Source organism: Epargyreus clarus, unplaced genomic scaffold, assembly GCF_041222505.1.
Source record: "Epargyreus clarus isolate Ecla_fem2 unplaced genomic scaffold, WU_Ecla_fem_2.2 ptg000035l, whole genome shotgun sequence".
Lineage (NCBI taxonomy): Eukaryota > Metazoa > Arthropoda > Insecta > Lepidoptera > Hesperiidae > Epargyreus > Epargyreus clarus.
The window spans coordinates 373,728-400,473 of record NW_027332240.1 but is presented as its reverse complement, the minus strand read 5'-3'; the positions used below and the strand labels follow the sequence as shown (position 1 = coordinate 400,473).

The 26,746-nt window shown below is 35.8% G+C and overlaps 2 protein-coding genes across 2 annotated transcripts in view; both read right to left on the bottom strand.

The window, feature by feature from the left end:
* Nucleotides 1–26,746, bottom strand: part of LOC140756362 (uncharacterized) — a 141,873-nt gene that overhangs the window by 63,253 nt on the left and 51,874 nt on the right. The window lies entirely within an intron of this gene.
* LOC140756360 (lipase 3-like) lies at nucleotides 20,258–22,237 on the bottom strand. The gene has a single exon (XM_073091828.1). It carries the CDS (start codon nucleotides 22,219–22,221, stop codon nucleotides 20,980–20,982), a length of 1,242 nt encoding a protein of 413 aa, XP_072947929.1. The 5' UTR covers nucleotides 22,222–22,237; the 3' UTR covers nucleotides 20,258–20,979.

The following is a 26,746-nucleotide window of genomic DNA, read 5'->3' as shown; positions in this document are numbered from 1 at the left end:
GGAACGCCTCGGAGAATCTCCCTTACCACACCCTTTAAAACGGAACCCAGCAACGCCTAACATTGCTGTTATTAGACATAAATAGGTGTGGCAGTGGTGCCGCCGGAGTCGAACCACAAAGGGTTCTTCCACCTTCCAATACATACACTCGAAAAACATTACCCTCTGCAGGGATATCATAGAAAGGAATGTAAAGACGCTTTCTATTCTCACAGCCCCAGAATTATACACACAGTACAATACATGATAGATAGTCAAATACGTAAACCCAGACCCAGAAACAGGAATCTAAATTCATCATTCAGATCTGTCTGGCCGATCGAACCCGGGACCCTCTGACCGTCAGACCGGTATGATGACCGCCACGGTAAACATAATATAATTTAAATACAGAGACATACATTTTAGAGATACGTAGGATCACAAGGATTCAAGTTAAATACATTCAAGATAAGGAATCCCACTAAATTCCTCTGGCTTTGAAAAATACGTTTAAGTTCTGATAAAATCAGTCTAGCTCTGTAACTTGTAAGCAGAAGAAATAAAACTGATTTCGTGATACTTCTTACAAATTAGATAAGATTTTGTTGTTATATTTCAAATTTGCTTCGTGTTTAATTGAAAATTTTGCAAAAAATACATCTTTTTATTTGGTTCCTTAGTTATAGTGCTACTTCGAATTGAAATAAAGACACCATATGCCTCGTCCAAGCATTAATGCCCAGCTTTACCTCAACAATCCGCTATTTCATAAATTCAAAATGTGGATAGACTTGTGTCTTGATTTATACCAAATTGTACCAAACGATGACTAATTATGAATTTATGAAACTGCAAACAAAAAATTTTAAGTGTAATATTGAGTTTTATTAGAATTATGATTTTTTAATGAGTACCTAACGATAAGGCAGACGGGCTACTTGGTGGAAACTTTGAAAGTCCTCGCCTATGGACATTTTCGAGACCAGAAGGGTCGCGAATGCATCGCTAGCTTTGAAGGAGAACCCTTTTTGAACCCTTCTTGAAGAGCCCCTGGTCATAGCGCTCAGCGAATACCTCAGAACTTAAATTCACATTTTGCACGTACGCGGCATAAATGAAAGGAATGCAAACCGAACCGTAGTCTAATGAATAAGTAAGCTTCATAATTACTCTAAGGTAAATATAGTCGTGACTTAGAACCATAAATAAACAAACGCAGAATCCCCAATGAGCCAATTTAAACTTTGTTCCCGCTGAGCCGAGCTCCAGTTCAAATCTAGGTAATCGTTTAATCCTCTGCATTCTGCATTCGTTGGTACTACGTAATTTGGCGCAAGCTTTACTTTATAATAACTTGAAGGCCTTTTGATGCGACTACTTGTCATTATTATTATCATTATATATTTATTTTTATAATATAGGCCCGTACCCTTCGAACCTTCAAACCCGAACACTGCGGGGCTTAACACTGCTGTTATAAGGCAGAAAGAAATAGGTGTGGCGGTGGTGCCGCTGAAGTCCAACCACAGCGGAGCCTACCACCATCAAATCAAAGATCTATTACCGTCCCATTGCTGGGTCTAGGTATCTTGCGTCGGTTATTGATAACTTATCTATCTAATTTTTAACTATAACAGATCGATATTTGACAATGTCTAGTAGAAAAAAAATGTTAAATATCGAATCTTTGGTAAGCTAAACATTGGATAGGTTGGTTATTAATAACCGGCGTTAGAGTTAACCAGTAAGTCCAGCCGATCGAGCTGAAATTAAGCTTAGGCTTAAAAAATATTTTAGTCACGATTTACAAAATTTAATATGGCGGACCATTTATTTTGAATGTATCCTCGGTTATACATCTATGATCCTCATGATATTTTTCTGATAAGAATGCTAAAAAATGTAATAAAGTAAGTATAATGTCTTGTACATATATCGTACACATATTAGCACTCAACAAGCTGTTCTTACTCGTAAATGTGACATGGAGAACCTTTTAAACTGAAAAATCCGTTTGAAAACGATCAAAGCCTTGTATTTCAATAGAACTGACCCCTAAAGCGACCGCAAGCTCAAATTTGGCCTCTTTTGAAATATACAACTGAAGATTTTTATCAACCCTTAAACCATACCTTGGATCATAAAAATACTTATACTCTGAAATACTTTCGGCACTTTTAAAACAGTTTGAGTTTAAAGTATAGATAGTTAATGATCTTGGGATAAGCTATCCCGCAGACTCCTACTAAGAAGTAATTTTTTCATGGATGCTTTTGATCAGCGTAGTGAAAATTACAGGTAGAATTAGTACTGAATTTGAAGGTGGTAGAACCCTTTGAGGTTCGACTCCGTCGGCACCACGGCCACACCTATTTCTACCTAATAACAGCAGTGTTAAGCGCTGCTGTGTTCCGGTTTGAAGGGTGTGGTAAGGGAGACAAACTTTTCCGAGGCGTTCCAGCTTAGTCCTCAGGAGTAGCGGCGCATCTCTGGCCGACCTCAGGTAGGAATATCTAATCCTATCTGGGGTTGATTAAATATGTCCATGGGCGGCAGTAGCCACTTACCATCACGTGGACTGCATGCTCGTCTGCCACTCGTATACTATAAAAACAAAAGTACTTATAATTCCACAGAGAAAATACCACTGCCATCACCATCTTGCATTTGCTAAAAGGGTTGCTGATTTACACATTACCACCTAAGTACTGTTCATCTTATGCACAGTCAATCTTATACAAAAATACAGCCTAAATTCTTGTTTTTTTTTTTTCATTTTTTAGGATATTTATCGTTATTTATAGGTATGTATTCGAGTCTAGAACAGTATAGGACGTTGACATGTGCTCTCAGATGAACTTCATGCTTCTTTGCATAAAATCCTTATCCTTACTAATATCCTAAATCCGAAAGTAACTCTGTCTGTCTGTCTGTCTGTCTGTCTGGTTGTCTCTTCTTCACGCCTAAGCCACTGAACCGATTTTAATGAAAATTTGTACAAAGATAGTCTGAGACCCGAAAAAGGACATAGGATAGTTTTTATCCTGGAAATCCCAAGGGAACTAGGAATGGCGATCTAAGATCGATTAATCGGAGAATCGATCTTTAGGACCAAAAAAATCGACATTTCGATATTTTAATCCATATTAGTAAGGATTAAATCGTAAACTATGCATTTGATCAGTGCATAGTGATGGAGATGATCTTTAGCAAAGTTATTGTCTATGAGCCCACGAAGGATTCAGAGTTGGTACGACCAATTTTCGCCAGATGGCGCCACTGTCATACCAATGAAGGTACGAATTTTCAGTTTTGTTTTGTTAGTATATCATATTATTTTCTTTCAAAAATTAACAAACTTAAAAACTAGTAATAAATAGATCATCAAATACATTTTAATTCAAATTAACATGAAAATCCATTACTATTCCAATGTCACACGCCGTCGCACGCATCTAAGTTCCCGATTGGGTACCATAGTTCACATTGAGGCCACTTCTCTGCAAAGTAATTTGCGTGCGACCACGCGCATCCGGTCGTGTCGGGTTATTTATGTGAACTAATGTGAACTCGTGCCTACAGTTTCATCTGTGAATTATCTTAATTTAAAAATAGTTCGCTGCTGTAAAATATTTCTAGACCTTAAAGGGTTTCAAATTGAAAATGGATTAAATATATCGCTCAATATTTTGTTGGATATATAGACTTAGATTTTTTTCGCTACGCTATATACATAATATGAATATGAACGCCGAAAATATGTACTAAACCAACATTTATTTCGATTATTTTTACTTTGTAGTGACATAGACGACGGTTGTATTTTTTATTTATTTTTATAGATTACAATATCTATAAATTACTGAAATAATTATGTAGTATCTATTTTTATGTAGATTTTGTTTTTTTTTTTATTATGGATGAATGCCAATGTTTCTTTCATATAATTCTCAAAAGTAGAATAATAATGTTTAAACAACAAACCTCTCAACTACAAAAGGCAACATATTTTCATTTGTATTTCAAGTATTGAAAAATGGTGCCTTTGTTCACATTTACTTCATACGCCGTGTGGAGTACACTTCAGCGTAAAGTGAAATGGCCTTAAAGGGAACTTCAAAACATCAAAATAAATAGCGCATTACACGAATCGTAATTCACAGAGCAGGTCACGATATAACCTACTTTACAGCCTATAAGTATAAATCAGGTTCACGACTCCATTATAGAAGTAAAAAATTGGCCAAGTGCGAAACGGGCTCACACAATAGGGTTCCATTTTCTAGACGGTATCTTCATATTTTTCTTCTGATTTATTTATAACATTATTTTCTTTGATTGTTTGTTATAAAGAAAACTAGTAATTTAAGTACTTGAAAAATTCAACATTCTTTCTGTAGGGGTTAAAAAATAACCCGAAAAATAGGAGCTGGGGATAAAACAATGTATACTTCGTAAAAAAATAAAGTGTCTCCTTTTTACGATAAAATAAATATAACACTTAGTATAAGCTGATTCATCTGTTTCTTATGTTGGTAATCCATAAATAATAACCCCTATAGTAACAGACCGACGTACAGCGGAGTCTTATTAATAGGGTTCAGTCCCTTTAGGTACGGAACCCTAAAAATCTAACAACTTCAACATTCAGGCTTTTAGCTCGTTAAGTTTAAATAAGGCGCGATAATTTTAAATTTATTTTAATAGCTTTGGTTAATGGTAATGTTCGTGTGGCTTGCAATAGATGGCGCCACTTACAGCTATTTCCTGCTATGTAGACTTTAATGGAGTAGCTTATTTGTAATTGACTTATGTTTCAGACGTTCTATCTTAATCTTCAGGGATGTAGGTGTACACATAATCGGATGTGGTCAAGAATTGGATGGGTGACCATTCGAGGTCATAATTCTTGCTATCATGCTTCACAAGACGTGTTCAGACATTTTTTTCGGTTATTACTGGATAGGAGAGATGTTAGTAATGATCATATTTTGCAAAAGCGCCAAAATAAGTATAACTCCAATAATAATTATACTTTTAAAACTAAAAACCATGCTAAAATCCCACAAGGAAAATCGTTAAACTTGATGCTTGTCGATTCTGTTGAGGAGAATGGTATAAAATTATTAAAGTCGTATGTTGTCATCGATTCTTGATAATTTTTAAAAATTTAAATCAATCGGACCGTTCAAAGTGGGTAAAAATCGAGTTCAAAGATTCCGTTACATACATACATACGTACATACAACCCAAGGTAATAAAAGCGTGCTAAAAGTAAATCCTTCTGACCGATAACCTATTTTTTTCTACTAATCTACATTGGAACAGCATGGTAGAGTATAAGTACTTGCATAGACTGAAATATGCCTTATAATACTTCGTAGAAATAATAATTAATTGAGCACTGACTTTTATAGAAAATAAATTTTTAGAGCGCATTGACAATAGTTTTTTCTTCTAGTTCAATGACTGCGCGTCAATCAACAAATTGTTTATTAAACAATACTATATTTATTTTTGTTCTTTACAAATGTAGTTTTTATATTCCTATCATTGTCGAATTGATTACTTTTCTGTTATTCTTCAACGTGGTAGTAGAACCCTTTGTGGGTCGACTCCGGCGGCACCACCACCACACCTATTTCTACCTAATAACAGCAATGTTAGGCGCTGCTGTGTTCTAATTTAAGGGACAAAGGGGTAAAGTACTTAAACACTTGTACTTTTCAGGGTGGCAACAAATCTTTAATCGATCAGTCGATCTAAGATATCTAAGAAAGATTTTATCTCGGCTACACTAAATGGGAGGCTGTGATCATCATACCGTCTTACCATAGAGATATACTTTTCCGAGTCGTTTCAGCTTAGTCCTCAGGGGTAGCAGCGCATTTGTGGACGATCTCACATAGGAATATCTAATCCTATCTGGGGTTGATTATAGATGTCCATGTGCCGCAGTCGCCACTTAACATCAGTTGGACTGCATGCTCGTTTTATACTTATGAAAAACTGTTTCAAAAACTTACATTGAACAAGAAAAAGTACACAAACATGTGTTAAATTTATAAATACGTTTATTTGCTACAAAGTAGTAATTATGTTTCAAAACAGTCAATATTTGTTTTAATTACACTGTTCGTAATTAGCTGAAGGTTTGTCAATTGTCCGCCATATTTAAATTCTAATTGGGGATAATCAATCGGCCGGCGTTCGAAAACAATTTTCAATGTCTCTAAAGTTTCGAAATAAATGTCATTAGACGCATGTTCTACTGTAAGCGAAAAGAAGAGATGAAGCGATCATAGCAAAGCATACATAAGGAGATGAAATACTAGTTTCACACGGTTAAGCATCAAAATAGCGACAGTCAATCGCAAGTAACAATGAAAAAGTCAAGGGAACCCTGAAACCCTGGACCCGTATCCTTAGGGGATGCTTTTTAAAAAAATATTAATAAATTTTCTTCGACAAATGTGTGACAAGAATAGCAGGGCTGCCTCTAACACAGATTTATACACAACTTATTTGATATATTATGTGGGTTTAGCAGCATTAACTTTGTACAGGTTTCTTACATAGACATAGACTGATGAGAGCAAGAAAAAGTTTTTTTTTTTTTATAATATAGGAGTAGCAGACAAGCATGCAGTCCACCGACTCGGAAAAGTATATCTCTATGGTAAAATGGTATGATGGTCACAATCTCCCATGCAGTGTAGCCTAGATAAAATCTTTCTTACATATCTTGGATGGGCTGATCGGATAAAGATTTGTTGCCACCCTGAAAACTGTAAGTGGTTGTTCTTTACCCCCTTGTACCTTAAATTAGAACACAGTAGCGCTTAACACTGCTATTTCAAATAGAAATAGGTGAAGCAGAAGGACCACCGGAGTTGAGTGGTGTTTTTTTTTTATAATATAGGAGTAGCAGACAGAAGCATGCAGTCCACCTGATGGTAAGCGGCTACTGCCGCCCATAGACATCTGTTATCAACCCCAGATAGGATTAGATATTCCTACCTGAAGTCGGCCACAGATGCGCCGCTACCCCTGAGGACTAAGCTGGAACCTCTCGGAAAAGTCTGTCTCCCTTACCCCACCCTTCAAAACGGAACACAGCAGCGTCCAATACTGCTGTTATTAGGTAGAAATAGATTTGGCGGTGGTGCCGCCAGAGTCGAACCACAAAGGGTTCTACCACCTTCAAACTATGTATCCAATCTGATATTTGAAAATTCATCCCCTAAGGGGATTATGAGAGGATGGTAACATGTTTTAAAATCATATTGTAATATAAGGGATGCCTTTTCACCGGAGAAGTGTGTAGTAACTAAGCTTTATACGTGTGTCAAATCCACCCATAGGATTTTTTATTTTCATTTGCTTAGCTTAGTTCAGCTCAGGTATCTAAGATATGTTTTTACGGAGGAATACGAGCTAAGGATTGGAGATACGGATGCCAACTACGGATCGTGACCGCTGTGACTAAGTATTTTATAGTATATCTTACTCAAGGTGGTTTTGAAGGTGGTAGAACCCTTTGTGGTTCGACTCCGGCGGCACCACCGCCACACCTATTTCTATCTAATAACAGCAGTGTTAGGCGCTGCTGTGTTCCGGTTTGAAGGGTGTGGTAAGGGAGACAGACTTTTCCGAGGCGTTCCAGCTTAGTCCTCAGGGGTAGCGGCGCATCTGTGGCCGACCTCAGGTAGGAATATCTAATCCTATCTGGGGTTGATCATCTGTGATCAATGGGCGGCAGTAGCCACTTACCATCAGGTGGACTGCATGCTCGTGTGTATATTATAAAAAAAAAAATCAAGCTTAAGTAAATAGTGATAGCCTAATGGTTAAGAACTCGGCCTCTCGATCGAGGGGTCCGAGGTTCAAATCCCAGGCACGCACCTCTGATTTTTCAATAATTATGTGTGTATTAGAAATTAATTATTACTTACTTAAACGGTGAAGGAAAACATCGTGAGGAAACCTGCCTGCCTGCATACCTGAGAGATTTATAAAAAAATCTCAAATGTATGTGAAGTCTACACAATACGCACTTCGCTAGCGCGGTGGACTATGGCCAAATCCTTCTCATTCTGAGAGGAGACGTGCCCAGCAGTGGGACAGTAATGGGTTGATGATGATGATGATGATATCTTACTCACTTAGCTTCAATCTCGCACACCGCTACCTATCGAACAATTTTATCGAAAGATATTCTTATAAAATCTCTTGCGGTGAAACACATAAAATTCCTACTTACCGAAATAAAATTGAGTTAATGGAATACTTTCATGTTTCGCATTGTTTTAATTTAATTGTTTCTAGTTACACATTGTTTTGGTTAATTTGTAGGCGAAGTTTGGACGTTTATTTAAAATGGCCTTTTTTATAAAAGTAATTTATCATGGTGTTTAGAACTTTTTTATGAAATTAAAGGAGTAATCGAGATGTACCACCTAATAGTAAATGGTCACTGTTACTCATGGATATCTGAAATCAAATTTCAGTACTATCTGGGGTTGGCATAGATACGTATAGATATCTCACCGCCTTGTAATTGAAGGTAGCCATTAAATGTTTTAAACGACTGACTAATGTGTCAGCCCTTTAATGGCTGTCTTGATGTAATTTACGCGAAACAATGCCGACATGTGCAGTTAAGACGTGCATAAACACGAAATCGAAGAAAAATTGCGGAGAAATATTGTTTCATTCGTAAATGATCTAAAAACTACATTTTTTTAATATTTTTCAAACACGAAAATAGGTGACAGTGACAATTTCAATTGTCAAAACTGGTTACATTTTCTCGTAAGGAGTGAGTAATCTTTACTAATCTATGAGGGTCAGCTACAGGTGTTGCTTCTCCTAGAGACTAAGCCTTTCCTAGAGCGTATGTATTTCTCATTCTTTGCCACGCTATACAGCCCAGTTTGACGGTTTTTAACATATACATAAGGCTTCGTTGGCTAATTGTGGGAATGATATGGTCTACCCATAGATTAGTAAAGATACTTCGCCGCCTTCAAATTAAATGAAGCCACAAACGGCTTATTAGTAAGTTCTTTTTTGAATTCTTGACAAATAAAATCATTTTTAGAGAAAATTTACGAATAAATAAGTAATACTGCGTAATTTACATAATAAATAAATCATTATTTCAAATATTTTAGGGATATTTTAGCACGGAGACGTGGCAAAACTTTTTTACGCAACTATTTCAATTCTCAAAACTGGGTACATTTTCTTGTTAGGAGTGAGTAATCTTTACTAATCTATAGGTCTATCTTACTTTCGATTTCAGAGAATTATTTATATGCAGTCAGATTTGTTGTTTTAATAATAATAACTAGTGCCAACAATCGCAATCAGACGAGCATGCAGTCCACCTGATGGTAAGTGGCTACTGCCGCCAATGGACATCTGTAGTCAACCCCAGATAGGATTACATTCCTACCTGTTGTCGGTCACAGATCCGCCGCTACCCATGAGGATTAAGCTGGAACGCCTCGAAAAGTATGTCTCCCTAAATTAGTTTAACTGAATTATGTAAGTAATTGTTTGTTCAAATCAAATCAAATCAAATTCGTTTATTAAGGAATGTAGGTAAGCTAAGTACATTCCATAATAAACGAATTTGATTTGTTCCTAACAAAGATTAGTAAAGATTATTCTCTCCTAACAAGAAAATGTACCCAGTCTTGAGAATTGAAATAGTTGCGTAAAAAGTTTTGCCACGTCTCCGTGCTAAAATGTCCCTAAAATATTTGAAATAATGACTTATTTATTATGTAAATTACGCAGTATTACTTATTTATTCGTAAATTTTCTCTAAAAATGTTTTTATTTGTCTAGAATTCAAAGAAAGAACTTATTAATAAGCCGTTTGTGGCTTCATTCAATTTCAAGGCGGCGAAGTATCTTTAAAAATCTATGGTTCCTAAATAAAAATAGAATAACAACCAAGTTTATGACACACTCGTTGAGAAATTCTGAGAAATTTTCACGATGAAATAAAGTTTTGTTTGTAAAAGGAAATATTAATGGAAGTATAGTCTAAACCTCGTTAAAGAACGATTACAAATTCAATATCAATACAAATAATTGCGCGGGAAACCAATTCCAAACTCCATTTAAAGTTCGCGCCAACTTCATATTATTTACTTTCCACTGTATGGTGACGATTTTGCGGCAAGGCGAAGAAATTTTCTCTGTACTTAAACTTTTATTTACAAAATAACTTTAGGTAAAGACTGAAATATTACCTCCGTTATTTTATAAAAAAAAGGTATGTGACCTTATTTATTTTCTAGAAAATTATTTTTTGTTGCGTAATAAACGATAATAAGTACTCACACGAATGGTGCTCATGCTTAACTAAATCGTTTTCTTTCACTTTTTTTAAGAAATAATTTTCACATTTTTCACTTCCATTTCACTTTTCACAAAATTATTTTCGACTTACACACATATTCCTTAAAAATGGACTGAACTAAATAGCTATCTGTCACAATTCACGACAAAAATGAAATTAAAAATAATTTCACAATATTACTTTTCACTTACACACATTTAATTAAAAAAAAAAGCAATATTTATCTGTCAAAATTCCCGCGACACAAATTAAAAACAAACTCAAACGTCGTTTTGAACTTAGAACGGGACGCGTCCTGTCAGGGGTTGTCAACCTTCAACAAGTGAAGGTGTGCGCGGCTGACCGCTACCCCCCGCTGTTTGGGAGGGGTCGCATTGTGGAGCGGGTGGGATAATTGTTTAAAGGGTGTCTTGGTGCCGCATAAGTTATTTACGTTTATATAAGGCTTGGTTCAAGGCAATGAATTTTCAACTCCAGATTTTATATGAAAGTTACTTCCTATTTTTTATACCGTTCCTAGATTAGTAAAGATACTTCGCCACCTTGAAACTGAACGCAGCCACAAACGGCTTATTTGTAAGTTCTTTTTTTGAATTCTTGACAAATAAAAACAATTTTTGAGAAAATTTACGAATAAATAACTAATACTGCATAATTTGCATAATAAATAAATAATTATTTCAAATATTTTAGGGACATTTTAGCACGGAGACGTGGCAAAACGTTTTTACGCAGCTATTTCAATTGTCAAAACTGGTTACATTTTCTTGTTAGGAGTGAGTGATCTTTACTAATCTATGATACCGTTAAAAATTAAAAGCTCCCAACGGTAAAATGGTATTGCTACCCAAATGACGGCTTAAAATACTCCTCCAAGCACGCCAATGTTTCGCCAGTAGTGGTCACCCATCCATTTTTATATTATTAGCAATGTAAATATTATCAGCGCGCATGTTTTGGCACTACTGGACGCCATCCAGCTTTATATTAGCAACCTGAACGATTATTGGAAATGATTGGAGAGTATCTTCCATTAAATTTTTTTCGAAACAAAATTAAAAAAAATATTTTCAAAACAAAACAATGCAAAACCGCCGAGTTTGGTGCCGGATTACATTTAGAAAATAAACTAAAATATCATTTTAGTAATTTATTTATTTACTCTTTATTGACCATATTAAAAATGTGGTATAATAGCCGGTCTTAATGCTACATAGCATTTTCTATAACCGCTATCGTAATAACTGCTAATGCTATAACCGCTATCGCTATCACCATAGCCGCTATCCACGTGCGTCATAGCACAATATCGAGAAGCATTATTATATTGGCTCGTGTGAATTCTATCCACAACTATACATTATTTGTGTTGGGTATGTTTGTCACAAACATCTGAGGCAGAGTAGTATCATTAAGCCATGTTTGAAAGTGGTAGAAGCCGTGGTTCGACTCCGGCGGCACCACCACTTCTTTCTGCCCAATAACAGCAGTGTTTAGTGCTTTTCTGGTTTGAAGGGTGTGGTAAGGAAGACATAATTTTCCGAGGCGTTCCAGCTTAGTCTTCAGAAGTAGCGGCGCATCTGTGACCGACCTCGGGTAGGAATTTAATCTTATCTGGATTGATTGCACTGACTTTTCGTTTCCTACTTCTACATTATAAATATTTTGAAGGTAGAACCCTTTATGGTTAGACTTCGGCGGCACCACCGCTACTCCTACTTCTGTGTCCTATGTTACGCTTCGAAGGGTGATGTACGGTGAACGTGGTGGTGACGAACATTCTTAATTATCCCTATGGCATCTGTGGTCGACTAGGTAGGGATCTAATTTTATCTGGTTGGTAACAGATGTCCATGAACACAGCAGCTTACCATGAGGACTGCACGCTTTTTTTGCTTCTATATTACAAAAAATATGTATACCATATCAATTAAAGAAATAAACTAGCAGTAAAACATAGTTTTAAAAGGGCATCTCAGTGAAATCGTAAGTGTTTACGCCCGACCTACCCCAACCTCCGCACACAAGCAAGGTCGGCGACAACTTTAAAGTGTTCTAAAGATTTCTAAACTACGAAATTGCTTAGTGGAAATGGAAAATTCTAAGTAATTTAGGCTTTAATTTTATTTTCTCTCTAGGCTCGAGTTGTACAGAGGTCTAGTTAAAAAAGTGGGACATATAAAGTGCAGCAGCCGTATCAACCTAAAAGATCTTATGGTCTTTAGAAATTACTAAAGCGTATAGTCCGCGCCAAACTGCTAGTCCGCTCTAAATATAGAAACGAATCGCGTCGAATAGTCCTCCCGGCACCCATCCGCTGCCCGCTTTCGCCCACGGATACATAGCTCAAGCTGCGTTAGTATGCCTTCCGTTGCTACGGTATCTAATGCTTGTAGTTGCGCAACTACTTCAGAGCGGACTAGAAGTTTGGCGCGGACTATACTTAAGACCAATAAGTATTTATTTTCAGTAGCCATACATTTATAATTTATTTCCTTTCGTTTCAATATCATCGTTGAGTGCGAATCTTTTTACAAAGAAGAAGGGAATGAAGGAAATGCATACTCCAGCAATGACGTTTTATACTTATACTCCAGCATATTGTTGGAAGTAGGTACAAAAAATCCAAATATTTAATTAATAAAGCATGGGTCCATTTAAAGTGGGCTTCCTCCACAAACCTGTATTTGTTTTGGCTTCCTCTATATAACTAAAAAAACATACATATAAGTATATATTTTTTTTTATAATATAAGAATAGCAGACGAGCATGCAGTCCACCTGATGTGGCTACTGCCGCCCATGGACATCTGTAATCAACCCCAGATAGGATTAGATATTCCTACCTGAGGTCGGCCACAGATGCGCCGCTACCCCTGAGGACTAAGCTGGAACGCCTCGGAAAAGTCTGTCTCCCTTACCACACCCTTCAAACCGGAACACAGCAGCGCCTAACACTGCTGTTATTAGTTGAACCACAAAGGGTTCTACCACCTTTAAAAGTATATTCAGAAAACAATGACATAAAAGATGACAAAGCAGCCAGCCAAGTAACACCGACCTAGACCCCACGGTAGTGTGGTAGCCAAGTTTATAAAAAAACTATTGACAAAGCCGTGCGTTATATAAAATTTACAGGCAGTATTTACCTAAATACCATAGATACTCCTCACAAGAAAATGTACCCAGTTTTGAGAATTGAAATAGTTGCGTAAAAAAGTTTTGCGACGTCTCCGTGCTGAAATGTCCCTAAAATATTTGAAATAATCATTTATTTATTATGTAAATTACGCAGTATTAGTCATTTATTCGTAAATTTTCTCCAAAAATGTGTTTAATTGTCAAGAATCCAAAAAAATAACTTACTAATAAGCCGTTGTTCATTCAATTTCAAGACGGCGAAGTATCTTTACTAATCTATGCTAAATACGAAAAAGTTAGTTATAATGAGTTGGATAGTTTTATTTCTAGAGTAACAATGCCAGTCTTGTGCGAATCCTAGCAGAATGAAATCAGGGTACTGTGTACAATAATATTGTTTACTAAGATAATGCCTTGAGGCCACGTACTGGTACGTGAGGACGGCAGCATTATGTTACGGTTTCATCAACCGGACAAATCCGGAATTCTGGTACGGTTCCGGGTTATTGCGGTACGGAATAGCTATTTAATCTAGACAATGTGGAATAGCGTTTGTAATATTAAAATAGGTTCATTGTTATATCAGAAATATGAGCGTATAAATGCTATTTTAGGTTTGTTTCTATTTATTATTTTGTTTGTTGTATTATTTTGTATTACTTTATACTTATACTAGCTGACCCGGCAATCGTTGTGTTGCCATACAAATAAAAAAATGTTTAGGGTGAACAACCCTTATCACTTAAGGGTATGAAAAATAAATAGTAGCCGATTCTCAGAACTACTGAATATGCATATAACATTTGGTGAAAATCGGTAAAGCCGTTTCGGAGGAGTACGGTAACTAAGATTGTGATACGAGAATTTTATATATAAGATTACAATTTTAGTTTTTATTTTAAGCTACAAGCGCTTGCAAATCTCCACAAAGGGAAATGCTCTATCCACACATTAGAATTCGTGATTATTTGGTAACTTGCGGAGCGGCTATAATGTCACTTAATATTTATTGGATAACCCAGGTGTAATTTTAATAAAAAACAAAACTAAAAAATACAGCTAGTAATTATGAAATTGAAAAAAAGTATTTTTATAATTTGATGAGCGAAAACTCACCTTGGAAAACATAATTAGGTTATTATGACAAACTTGACATTTAGTTATAATTAATTATGTATACAGTTTAACAAATCTAAGATTTATCCAAATTGCTAAGTTGCTTTTAGTAAACGTTTATATAATTATATAATTTACAGTATAAACAAAAACCGCCAATGACATTAAGTCATTTTAGGGTTCCGTAACAAAAGGTTGCCAACAAGGCAACCCTATTTTTGACGCTCTGCTGTACGTCTTTCACTGTATCTATGTCCACTATAACAACAAAAAGTGAGTAAATTGTATTAAAATAAATATAAAAGTAGATTATTTCTATTCTTTTCAGAAACCACATTTATATGCTACCCATATCATAAGTGAGCATAAAAATAATTGGCCCACCAGCTTAGGACATCCGCCATATTAGATAAAGCCAACATGTATGCAAAATTTCAACTCAATTTGTTGAGGTTACCTGTTTTAAAATTCAGTTGCAAGATAGCCCCTCACATGCATATGAACTAACACCGAAAATTAAATAAAAGCTTGTAATTATAAAGCCCGCTCCACTTTGGCCGACCTCAAGTAGGAATATCTAATCCTATCTAGGGTTGATTACAGATGTCCATGAGCGGCAGTAGCCACTTACCATCAGGTGTACTGCATGCTCGTCTGCTACTCCTATATTTAAAATAAAAATTCCGAGCTTAATACCTCGTACCTACCTTAAGCTATAATTAGCTTAGTCCTCAGAGATAGCGGCGCATTTGTGGCCGACCTCAGTTAGGAATCTAATTATAATTAGGGTGATGAAATGACAATGTGAACCACCATGACGTCACATACCATAAGATAGACTGCATGCATCATTTGCTAGTCCTATATTGTAAAAAAAAGTACAGGTGTCCCCCACACAAAATAAAAAAAAATCAAAAATATTTATTTCTTTAAGAATAAATTGGTTTACATAATAAGTGATTTGGAGCCGCCTAGTAAACAAATGTCTGTGTTAGGCGGCTCCGCTCTTCTATAACTAGACATCATATATAGTTATACTAGCAACCCGCCCGTGTCTATTTTTTTCGTAGTGAACTATCAGCTTTTTGAAGGTGGTAGAACCTTTCATGGTTAGACTCCATCGGCACCACCGCCACACCTATTTCTGCCTAATAACAGCAGCGGCGGAAGCGGCGCATCAGAGGCTGACCTTAGGTAGGAATATCTAATCCTATCTGGGGTTGATTACATATGTCCATGAGCGGGAGTTACCATCAGGTGGACTGCATGCTCGTCTGTTACTCATATATTATAAAAAGCTATATATATAATTATCGTCACACTTAAGTCAATTTAAATTACTTACTCTATTACTTAAATTACTTTATTTTAATTTAAATCTTTCTCACGATTCACTTTTCCTATCGTTATCCATCATCAACTCAGAATGAACTACAACTTTGTTTTATACTATACAGGGTGAATTTTTAAAACGGGCCTTCAGGGCCAAATCCGAAACTATAAGGATTAGCGAAAAATGCTGAAAGGAGTTACGAGGCCGATTTTGATAAAAACTAAAACTGCATCATTAGTTTTTTAAAATATTTTTTTCCTTAGCCGGGAATCGAACGAGTTCATTTTGGAAAAAATGACACCTCTATATTATTCCATTATCTGATAGTGTCGCATATAAGGATCAAATTCTGGGAAGTAATGTTATGTGACAAATTAAAGGAAAAGGAAAATTTTGAAGAAAATACGTATTTTTCCATACATTGGCATACTAATCCTTAAGGATTATACATAACAAATGATTTAGGTATAATTCTTTAGAAACAGACATAAGTCATACCATTGAAGAATTTGTTGGTTAATCAACTAATTATTCGATGTTATGACTATGACATACGGCTTAGTATGAGAAAGTAATAGTTTGGCAAATAAGTTACCGCCGTTTTTAGGATTGATTTTTTAATGAAAATAGATAACTGATTAAATAGTAAATTCTTATTGTTTGTTGATTACAACTTCGTTTCAACGTTAAATATGATTTTCTATATCTCTTTTTTTAGTAATCACTCGGATTTGACTCTAAAAGTAATTCTCGCAAATTGTCAACTTTACATCTGTATTAAACGATACTCCACCCATAGCAAGTAAATCTATTTTAATGGTCCTAAAAATAACTTTAGCTAAGTCGGACATAAAAATATAAATTATTGGGAAACAAAACGTCTATTTCGAACATTGAGCCAAAAAAAAATGTTAATACACGAAATGTTTAAAATGATGAATGGCGGGAACTTAACTGCCAAATTAATATGAAAAAATATGTATTTTCTTAAAATTGAGGCTTTTCCTTTAGTTTGTCGTTTATCATTACTTTCCAGATTTTGATCCTTATAAGCAACACTATCAGATAGTGGAATAATATAGAGGGTGCATTTTTTTTCAAAATGAACTCGTTCGATTCCCGGCTAGGGAAAAAGTTATTTTAAAAAAGTAATGATGCAGTTTTAGTTTTTATCAAAATCGGCCTCGTAACTCCTTTCAGCATTTTTCGCTAATCCTTATAGTTTCGGATTTGGCCCTGAAGGCCCGTTTTAAAAATTCACCCTGTATAGTGATATACAAACGTCTAATAGTAATACGGAACCCTTCGCTTGACTCGCGCTTGACCGATATAATTATATCGGTCAAGCGCGAGTCAACTTAAAATATAGCGTTAATTTTCACAAGTCGTTCAATAAAACTAAATAATAAATTTTGCATAAATTAACTTTGTATGTATGTTGTTTTTCGTAAAAACTAAGTGCTGCAAAATCCTTTTATCCTACGTAAACAATAATATTTTGAAAAGGAGTGACATAGAATATGAAAAATATTTCAAATTTTTAGAACATGTCTGTCAAAGGATTTTGTATAGGTAACACTCATGAATCATGAAGTATTTTTTATAATATATGAGTAGCAGACGAGCGTGCAGTCCACCTGTGCGTAAGTGGCTACTGCGGCCCGTAGACATCTGTAATCAACCCCAGATAAGATCAGAGTTCTAAGGTCGACCACAGATGCGCCGCTACCCCTGAGGTCTAAGATGGAATGCCTCGAAAAATTATGTCTCCCTTACCATAATAACAATTAGGCAGAAATAGGTGTGGCGGTAGTGCCGCCGGAGTCGAACCACTGAGAGATCTACCACCTTTACCAGAGAGTAAGAAGAGGGATTCTGTTAGAATCTGATCATAGTCGCGCTGGCTCTCCTTAGGACAAGATAATCGCCGGCATCTACAAATTATATATTTTCATCTGCCTTAAATGCAGTGATGGTATTGTGGTAAAGCTTCAGGTTGTGACGTTGAGATTCCTAGGTTCAAATCCCAGGCAAACCTCTGAGTTGTTGGTGTCATGTGCACTCTACTCTGGATATAACAACTATATACCTATATTAAGCAAAATAAATGATTTTTTTTAAGTACTTACAAGGTGTTTATTTATTTATTTAAAATAATATGATTTGATTTGATTTGATTTGATTCGATTCGATTCGATTCGATTTGATTTGATACTCTATCCACACGTTTCACTTTGTGATAGTTCGTTGAAACTTGGCAAGCGCATGAAACATTACCATATTTGAAATATGTCATCCTGAGCTACGAATATTTCAGACATAAACTATTTATAAACGCCACAAATAGCCAGTAATCTCCGGATGGGATTTTATTCAAATTGCCATTCAGAAAAGCACTCTCATGGTGACAAATCTAATAACTCACGGGCTGATTCGTTTAGCGTCACTGACGGACGAGGATAGTAGGAAACGTGTGTTGTTTAAAATTCTGTAGTAAGTTTTCTATAGTATTTTTTAATATGAAAGTAGCAAACGAGCATGCAGTCCACCTGATGGTAAGTGGCTACTGCCGCCCATGGACATCTGTAATCAACCCCAGATAGGACTACCTGAGGTCGGCCACAGATGCGCCGCTACCCCTGATGACTAACCTGGAACGTCTCGGAAAAGTCTGTCTCCCTTACCACATCCTTCAAAACGGAACACAGTGCGCCTAACACTGCTGTTATTAGGTAGAAATAGGTGTGCCGGTGGTGCCGCCGTAGTCGAACCACAAAGGGTTCTACCACCTTCAAATTCACCTTCAATTCTTATAAACCCAGTGAAAATTCCAATCATTTATATACATATAGTTCCTATCTATAAAAAATATACCAACCCAAGATTAACCCCTAACAATCTTTACATAGCAACCCCAAAATCCGTCGAAAAGTAAACATTTCCCCAAGATTACTGAACCCTTTCAATAGATGTGATTGGTTGGCACTGAACCGGGTAACGGGATCCGAGTTCAGGCTTGAATGCCACTAATCTATTACGGTAGGGTTGTTTGCTGTATGGGTACGTATTGACGTGGGTAACCGTGTGTGTAAAAGATGGTTGTACCATCTACGTACATACTCGTATAATACAAAACAGTGGTGAGAATATCGACTTCTTATTCGAAGAGTCCAAGGTTTAGACTTTTTAAAGTTATGTATATGAAAACTAGTTATCACTTGCGATAAGGTGAAGAAAATATGATAAAGAAAACTACACACCTGAGAGTTCTTAAAAAAATACTGAAAGTTGTGTGAAGCCTACCAATTTAGACTTGGTCAGTGCGGTGACCTTCCTCTGAGAGAACTATGCCCAGCAGTGGGATAGTAATAAATAGACGACGATATCTCTAACATAATTTCATCTAGAAGAGGCGCTATGAAGTTAGAAAATTAGTAGGGCTTATATTTTTAAAAACTTTCATGTAACTTGCCTTGTTTTTTAGTATGTATGTGAGGGTCACATCTTGCTATTGAATGTAACACAAGTAAACCCTAACCGATTTAGCTGAAATCTTTTACAAATATGGTTGGTAGGATGAGAATACATCATTAACTTGCGGACTCCCCAAAATAGTGGACCAATTATAATTTATCCGTTCCCGATATGGGTGTCAAATGAACGAATTTTCTGAGAAAACTACATTTGTTTTTAAAAAAGATTCTTACTTTAAGCTAACTTTAAGCTTTTAGTATTTTGTTGTTTTTTTCTTGCTCTATCGACAATTATTATGAAATCACTGTTATACACAATAACATTTTATACTAGTTATACCGCCAAAAATAGAATCAAATAACGTGCCTACCAAGACATTATCGGTTTTTAGAACAACCCCATTCAGTAGTATAATACAAATAAATAAGGTCGTTATCTCCACCATACGTGGATTTCCCACGTATCTCCTTTGCACACTCGTATACCCTTTACACTGAAGACAGTCTTCCGATGTTTGTTAATGCATGTGCCGGAATAATTAAGGTTCTCAAGGATGAGGGTTGAGGTATTTTTGTTATTTCGATGTTAGGGAAAGTTTGATAAGGGATGTTTCAATTATTTACACATTACTCTCCACGATAAGGTAGTACAATAGCTACTAGGGTACAATCTTATATATAAAATTCTCGTGTCACAATGTTAGTTACGCTACTCCTCCGAAGCGGCTTTACAGATTTTCACCGAATTTTATATGCATATTCAGTAGCTCTGAGAATCCGAAGTGATAAGGGTTGTTCACCCTTAACATTTTGTTTTATTTATATGGCAACACAACGTCTTCCAGGTCAGCTTGTAACATTATATAAATACAAAATTATATGTATATGTATATAAATAAAAATATACTCAGTTTTAAAATTCTCCTTTTGATTTGGGAGAATAAAATACTGATCTTATCTTTGTATTTAAGTATATTTATATTTTGGTTATTTTATTATCATTGTTTCACATACTTATGAATAGGTACATTGTTAGATGTTTTCCATGCATTTTAAATAATGTTTTTGAATAAAGTACAAAAAAGGTCATAGGTACATTGTTTAAAATTCAGATTTAAAATAATAATGCCTCGTGGAGTATTGTATTGTATTAACGATATTCAAATACGTGTATATTATTCTTATGTTATTTAATATTTTTGAATGAGTAACTTCACTTAAAACTAGTGCTAATATAGATTGCTATGACTTAATATTAAATTATTAAATTAAATGATATTCAAAAATTGGTGTAGCGATAGTTTTGCTACCTAACCAAAATTTGCATTGTTTCACTTGTAAACTTACCATAATAACAATACATTTTGGGGCTTAATATTCGTTTGTAGTATATATATATTTATTGTTTACTTATACGAGCGAAAGTTTTGTTTTAATATGAGATTAAGATCACTTCACTTTTCAAGTTTTTTTATCACGTATCATTTCAAACTTGATTTATCTTAACAGTTTTTACCACGGACCTGTGTCCTTATCTATGAACAATATTAGTTAGTTCACGGAGTACTATCAGAATATTTTTCTAAATACTCAATGATCTTGGGATATACCAGCTTTTTGATCTCTCGGTTGTAGATCATGTCCAAATGACTCCACTTCGGATCAGGCACCTCCACGAATTCCAGCACATTTGGTAGTCTCCGTGACAACACCTTCGTGTCTTCAATACTGATCAACAAATCCTTCTTACCTTGAAGGATTACCACAGGAGTACTCACTGCATTGAGGTTATACTCTGGAGGTTGGGTACTGTTGTATTTCTCTAGATTCACCTTCTCTCCATAATCGAACTTTTGAAACTTCCCACTGTTAATTGCCTGTCCATATCGCACCAAGTTCATCAGTGATGTCCCCGCGGGAAAATGGCTGAAGAACCGTCTCAGGGTATCAGATGTTATTGCTCCTGGAGTATAATTATCGAGTAAAACAGCACTTCCACAGACCATTTCAGTAAAAGTCCATCCAGTGAATTGACACAAATGTTCCATTGCCTTTTGTTTAAATGAACCTAAACTCAAAAATTCGTGCATGCCTAACACTTCTAAGCTTTCTTCAAAATATAGTGCGTAATTGCATAACAATTTAAATAGTTTAGATTCGGTGTGATCAAAAGTAACAGCCGGAGCTAAGGCTATCATCATGACGGTCTTCTTGCAGTAGTCTGGTCTTTCTGAACACATCAGAAAATACGTGCTGCAGCCTTGCGAAAAACCGATATAGTTCAACCTGTCTGCTCTCGTGAGTTGCAAGATGTAGTCTATTAAAGCTGGTACATCATATAATCCTATTTCATCAACAGAAAACTGCCAGAAATCAGCGTCCTTGTCAGGGTTCAACGTAATGTGTCTCCGTGCGTAGTTGTTCCCTCGTTCGTTACCGACCCACACGTCATAGCAGGCATCTGATAGGAGATAAGCCAGCCCAGCTGATGGACCGGCGTCTAGAAAAGAATCTGAATTTTGAAGAAGACCGTGCATTAGTAAAACTGGTCTCTGCTTCTTTGGGTGATGACAATTCTTTCCTTTTGTTATCCGGAAGATCGTCAGCACATATCCATCTTCAGTTACAACTGTATGCTCTTCTGATGTGTACTGATTCTGGGCTGTAGCTTCCATGAAGTTTAGCGAGGTTTTTGGATATCCTGTTGATAGTTTTGCTTGTTTGGTCAATGGAAGATGTTGTAGTAAACTCACACCAGCGACAATGATTGAGAATAAATGAATATTTAACCGGGCCATGATAACAACTATTTAGTTGGAGGCTTATTTGAAGACTAAGGAATATAATAAGTAGAAGCACGGTCAACTACTTTGTGCATTAAATCGCAGGCTGTTCTGCACGTAAAATATTGGGTGTTTCTCAAAAAATCTGCAAACACGAGGTCAAAGGAGTTAATTAGCAGTTTAATTATATTTTTTACGTTTAACTGTTTTCAATGTAAGGAAAAGGAAGCGTTTCAACTTAGTCCTCAGGGGTAACCACAAATATGTTGTCTACCAAGTATTCTGATTTGGTATCTCTACTAACATTTCCTATTTTTTGTTTCTCATTTTTTATTTTTTTCTCGAAGCAATTCAGACCATTTTTTACCCTCTTTAACTTCGTTGTGAATAAAACTAGAAGACTGAATTCTCAGGAACCAAGCAGGCATTGTATAAACATGGTACATTTTAAATTTAATTCGATTTGGAATAAAGTTTTTTTGTTTGGTTAAGGTCGTATTTTTTATGTCCAAGAAACACCCAATTCTGGTTGATCTGTAAAATTTTTTGGCCAAAAAATAATAAAACCAAGTGCGAGTCGAACTCGCGCAAAAATGGTTCCGTACCAGAATGAAGTATTTTATAGTAATTTTTAAACGTTTTATTAATAAAATGTTGAAACTCTTATTTATATTTATATAATGACTAGACATCGGACTACATAAACTATCAAAATGGCGAAAAATGCATATAAATATGCACTTAAAAGAGCGAAATATGCCCTATCAAATTATTATTTATTATTAAGTTTTACTTTTATTTAAGTCAATTGATACAGGGTATCCAGTAAATAGAGTAGGAATCGTTAGATCTTAAAGACCGTCGTGAGACCTTAAACCATTTGTTTTTACTTATCCGAATTCCTGAAAAATCAAGGTCATCGACATCTAGTCGTTATATTCATGTAATATTTATGGTAAGTTTGAATATGGTATGACTACGACGTACGTTTTATGGTAAAAAGTTACAACTGGTTATTTAATGGACGGGATATAATATAAATGAGGCATCACCTAACTGTAATCTGTTATGAGCCAATACACCGAATACATATAACTACTGATAAATGCACTATCAACGAAAAAGTACTAAAATATGCATTAAAGCCAAAAAAGTGGCGTTAATGCAATTACATATAATCCGATGTCTAATAATAACATACATATTTATTTTTAGCATTTATTATCGCATCTATAGAGATATTTCGTAAGTAAGTTGTTATAGCGGCCATTGAAGTGCACACTAAAATGTTCAAGAGACATTTGTTTATTTTTTTATTTTTAGGATTTATTGTTATAGTCACCTGCGGTTCCAGAGATAGAGCTTAGTAGGTAATAGGGTTTCGTTTCTACCTTTTGTGTACGGAACTCTAAAAATGTAATAGTAATCTCTAATTGGACCTATAATACATGTTTTCCTAGTGCGAACTCCAGAATCTCCCACAGCATTACTATTTTAATTTAGAACTTAAGGATGTAGTATTGTTACTTAGAATGTAAGCGTTGTTATGAGTGTTATATATTGGCCTTAACCAACAGTAGGCATTTGCCTTAAACAAAATTATCAGGAAGAAATCCGATTCCGCACCGCACCTACGTTGCAACCTCATAGTCCCGAACGTGGGAATTCATCTTACATCTAGCGGTGTTAACATCGCTCCAGCAAGTACCATTTAAGGTTAGGTTAGTTATAATTTAGGTTAGATTTAATCCAAAACTTGTAATGTCATTCTGTATCCTGGCTGCATCCCGACACAAAACATAACTTGAGAGAAATAATGACTTATTTATTATTTATTATCAAAAACATATTTATACGTACGGCTGACTTACATGTGAGGCTATTTTAGTCTTCAGGATTGATAACGTCTGTGGTTTCGTTGAACCCGTGTTCTATATGAAGTTAGTTGCAGATCTGCGAATGGCTCTATGTGAGATGTTTTAAATACTCATGGTAAGGAAGGGTACATGACACAGTAGTGCCTAACACTGCTGTTATTAGGCAGAAATAGGTGAGGCGGTGGTTCCGCCGGAGTCGAATCACAAACGGTTCTACCACCTTCTTGATGCCCATGGGTGGCAGTAGTCACTTATCAGGTGGACTGTATGCTCATCCGCTACTCGTATATAATAAAAAAATTGACGTTAAATATCATTGTTTATATAATTAAATCCATTGTAGACGGTACAGGCTGGAGCTGTTTTTGTTCACACAATTCTTTTCGAAAAGCCCGGTAGGTATGTAAGTCAAGATCAACAGTCAAGTCAGTCAAGGTCAACAACCTAAAACACACTTTTATTTTAAATACAAAGTCAAAATACAAGTCTCAATTAACAGTCGTTTGCTAAGGTCGCCTTGTTTTTAGGGTCCCGTACCCAAATTGTAAAAACGGAACCCTATTACTAAGACCCCGTTGTCAGTCCTTCTGTCCATTAGTCACAGAGCTCTATCGCTTGAACCGTAATAGATAGACACTTGACTTGATTTTTTACATGTATAACGGTGTCCGCAATAGAAATAAATGCGAAAATAAAAAGTTTAATATAAAAGGGGGTCCCCATAGAACAAACCGGTATTTTTTGGCATTTTTCCAACTAAATTTTCACCGTAGGAGGATTTTTTCAGTTAATTTACAACTGAAACTGCTATTCAAAGTTCTTGAAGGTGGTAGAAGCTTCAGTAGTTCGACTCCGGCGGCACCACCGCCATACCTATTTCTGCTTATTAACAGTCTGTAGTGTTAAACGTTGCTGTGTTTTGGTTTGTAGGGTGTGGTACAGGAGACATACTTCGCCGAGACGTTCCAGCTTGGTCGTCAGGGCAACGGCGCGGCTGTGGCTGACCTCAGGTAGGAATATCTAATCCTATCTGAGGTTGATCACAGATGTCCATAGACGGTAGTACCAATTACCATCAGGTGGACTGCATGCTCGTCTATAATTCTTATGTTATATACAAAAACAAAAACATGTTCATTGTACATGTACTTATAACGAACATTTGAACGAAACGAAAATAGTGAACATTTGGTGGTACGGAAGCATCCATGTGCGACTCGAACTTGGCCAATTATCACTTTTTTCTTATTTTATTAAAGTGTAAAATACCTAAAAATCGATTTATCAGTCAGATCGGGTAAATAATATTTATCTATTTATTTTATGCATTTATTATTCACAACAACAGCTTAACATGCAAACATTTATATAAATAACATTCACGAAATATATGCAAATGCATGCCAGTATGCATGTACTGTACAACAATCGTCAAGTTTGAGACATGTGATTGTAAAAGAAAAGAGTATTAAACACATAATAACCTACATATAATAGTCATAAGATAATAAGTATATAAGATAAGTCATTGTGATGGCGACAATTTTTTATGGTAGTTTTTTTGTTTTTATATTTTTGTTTTTCATTTTTGTATATATGTAAATTTTGTAAATAAGTTATTTTATATTTATAGTTTCATTTATTATTTTTAATTTTCTGTAAATTTAATTATAATTGTAAATATTTTTCAGTTAATAAATTACTATAGTCATAAGATCAACAGCCCAATAATGAGTCACTGGAATGTGCACGTGATCTTCCTGGGAATGTCGCGTGGATATTAATAGTGTTATTGTTCTCTTTGATATTTATTATTATTTTTTGTTTCTTTGTAATTATGATAAATTATACTAACATAGGTTTTTAAGTACAATGTAAATACTAACAAAATATGGACTATGTCTGAAATAAATGGAAATAAATAAAATAAAAAACATATATGGCTTAGTATCTACTAGAAACAGAGAATATTATTAAGGCATCCAATGTTTTTCCAATCAAATCAAAATATTAGTTACTGTAGGCAGAAATTAACAAACGTCGATCGTTGTAGTGTACCAAAGGGCAACATTTAACAATTTCTTCAAACTACACTTTGCAAAGCAGTTAATACTTTTTTTTTTTTAACGAGGGGGAAACCTTCAAATGGTACCCAACGACGTGGGAGCGATGTCGAGTTATGTAGGATTTTTACCGCACTAAAACCCCCCCGGTGGCCGTCCTAATCGCTTGTTGGAGAACTCCGGGATCTCCGACGGAACACAACCGAAGTCCTCCAAGCGCGATGCCCCGATCGGGCTCTGCTCTGGGACAGCAGATTTCGCTCCTCCCAAACCATCTGGTGTTCACGACGGTATGCGACCACACATACCGCCGTCCTTCACGGGGTCGCTTACAGGACGGTTCGAGCTCCCACTCTTGCCGCCCGCAACCCCGGAAGCCCCCTTTTAGTCGCCTCTTACAACAGGCAGGGGATACCGTAGCCCTATTCTAGTCCCGGAACTACAGGGACAAAGCAGTTATAACCTAGTGGTTAAAAAAAGTCGGCCAAAGTTCAAATCCCCGACACGCACCCCTGATTTTGAAAGTTATGTGAATATTAGAAATTAATCATCTTGCTTAAACGGTGAACGAAATCATCGCGAGGAAATCTGTATACCTGA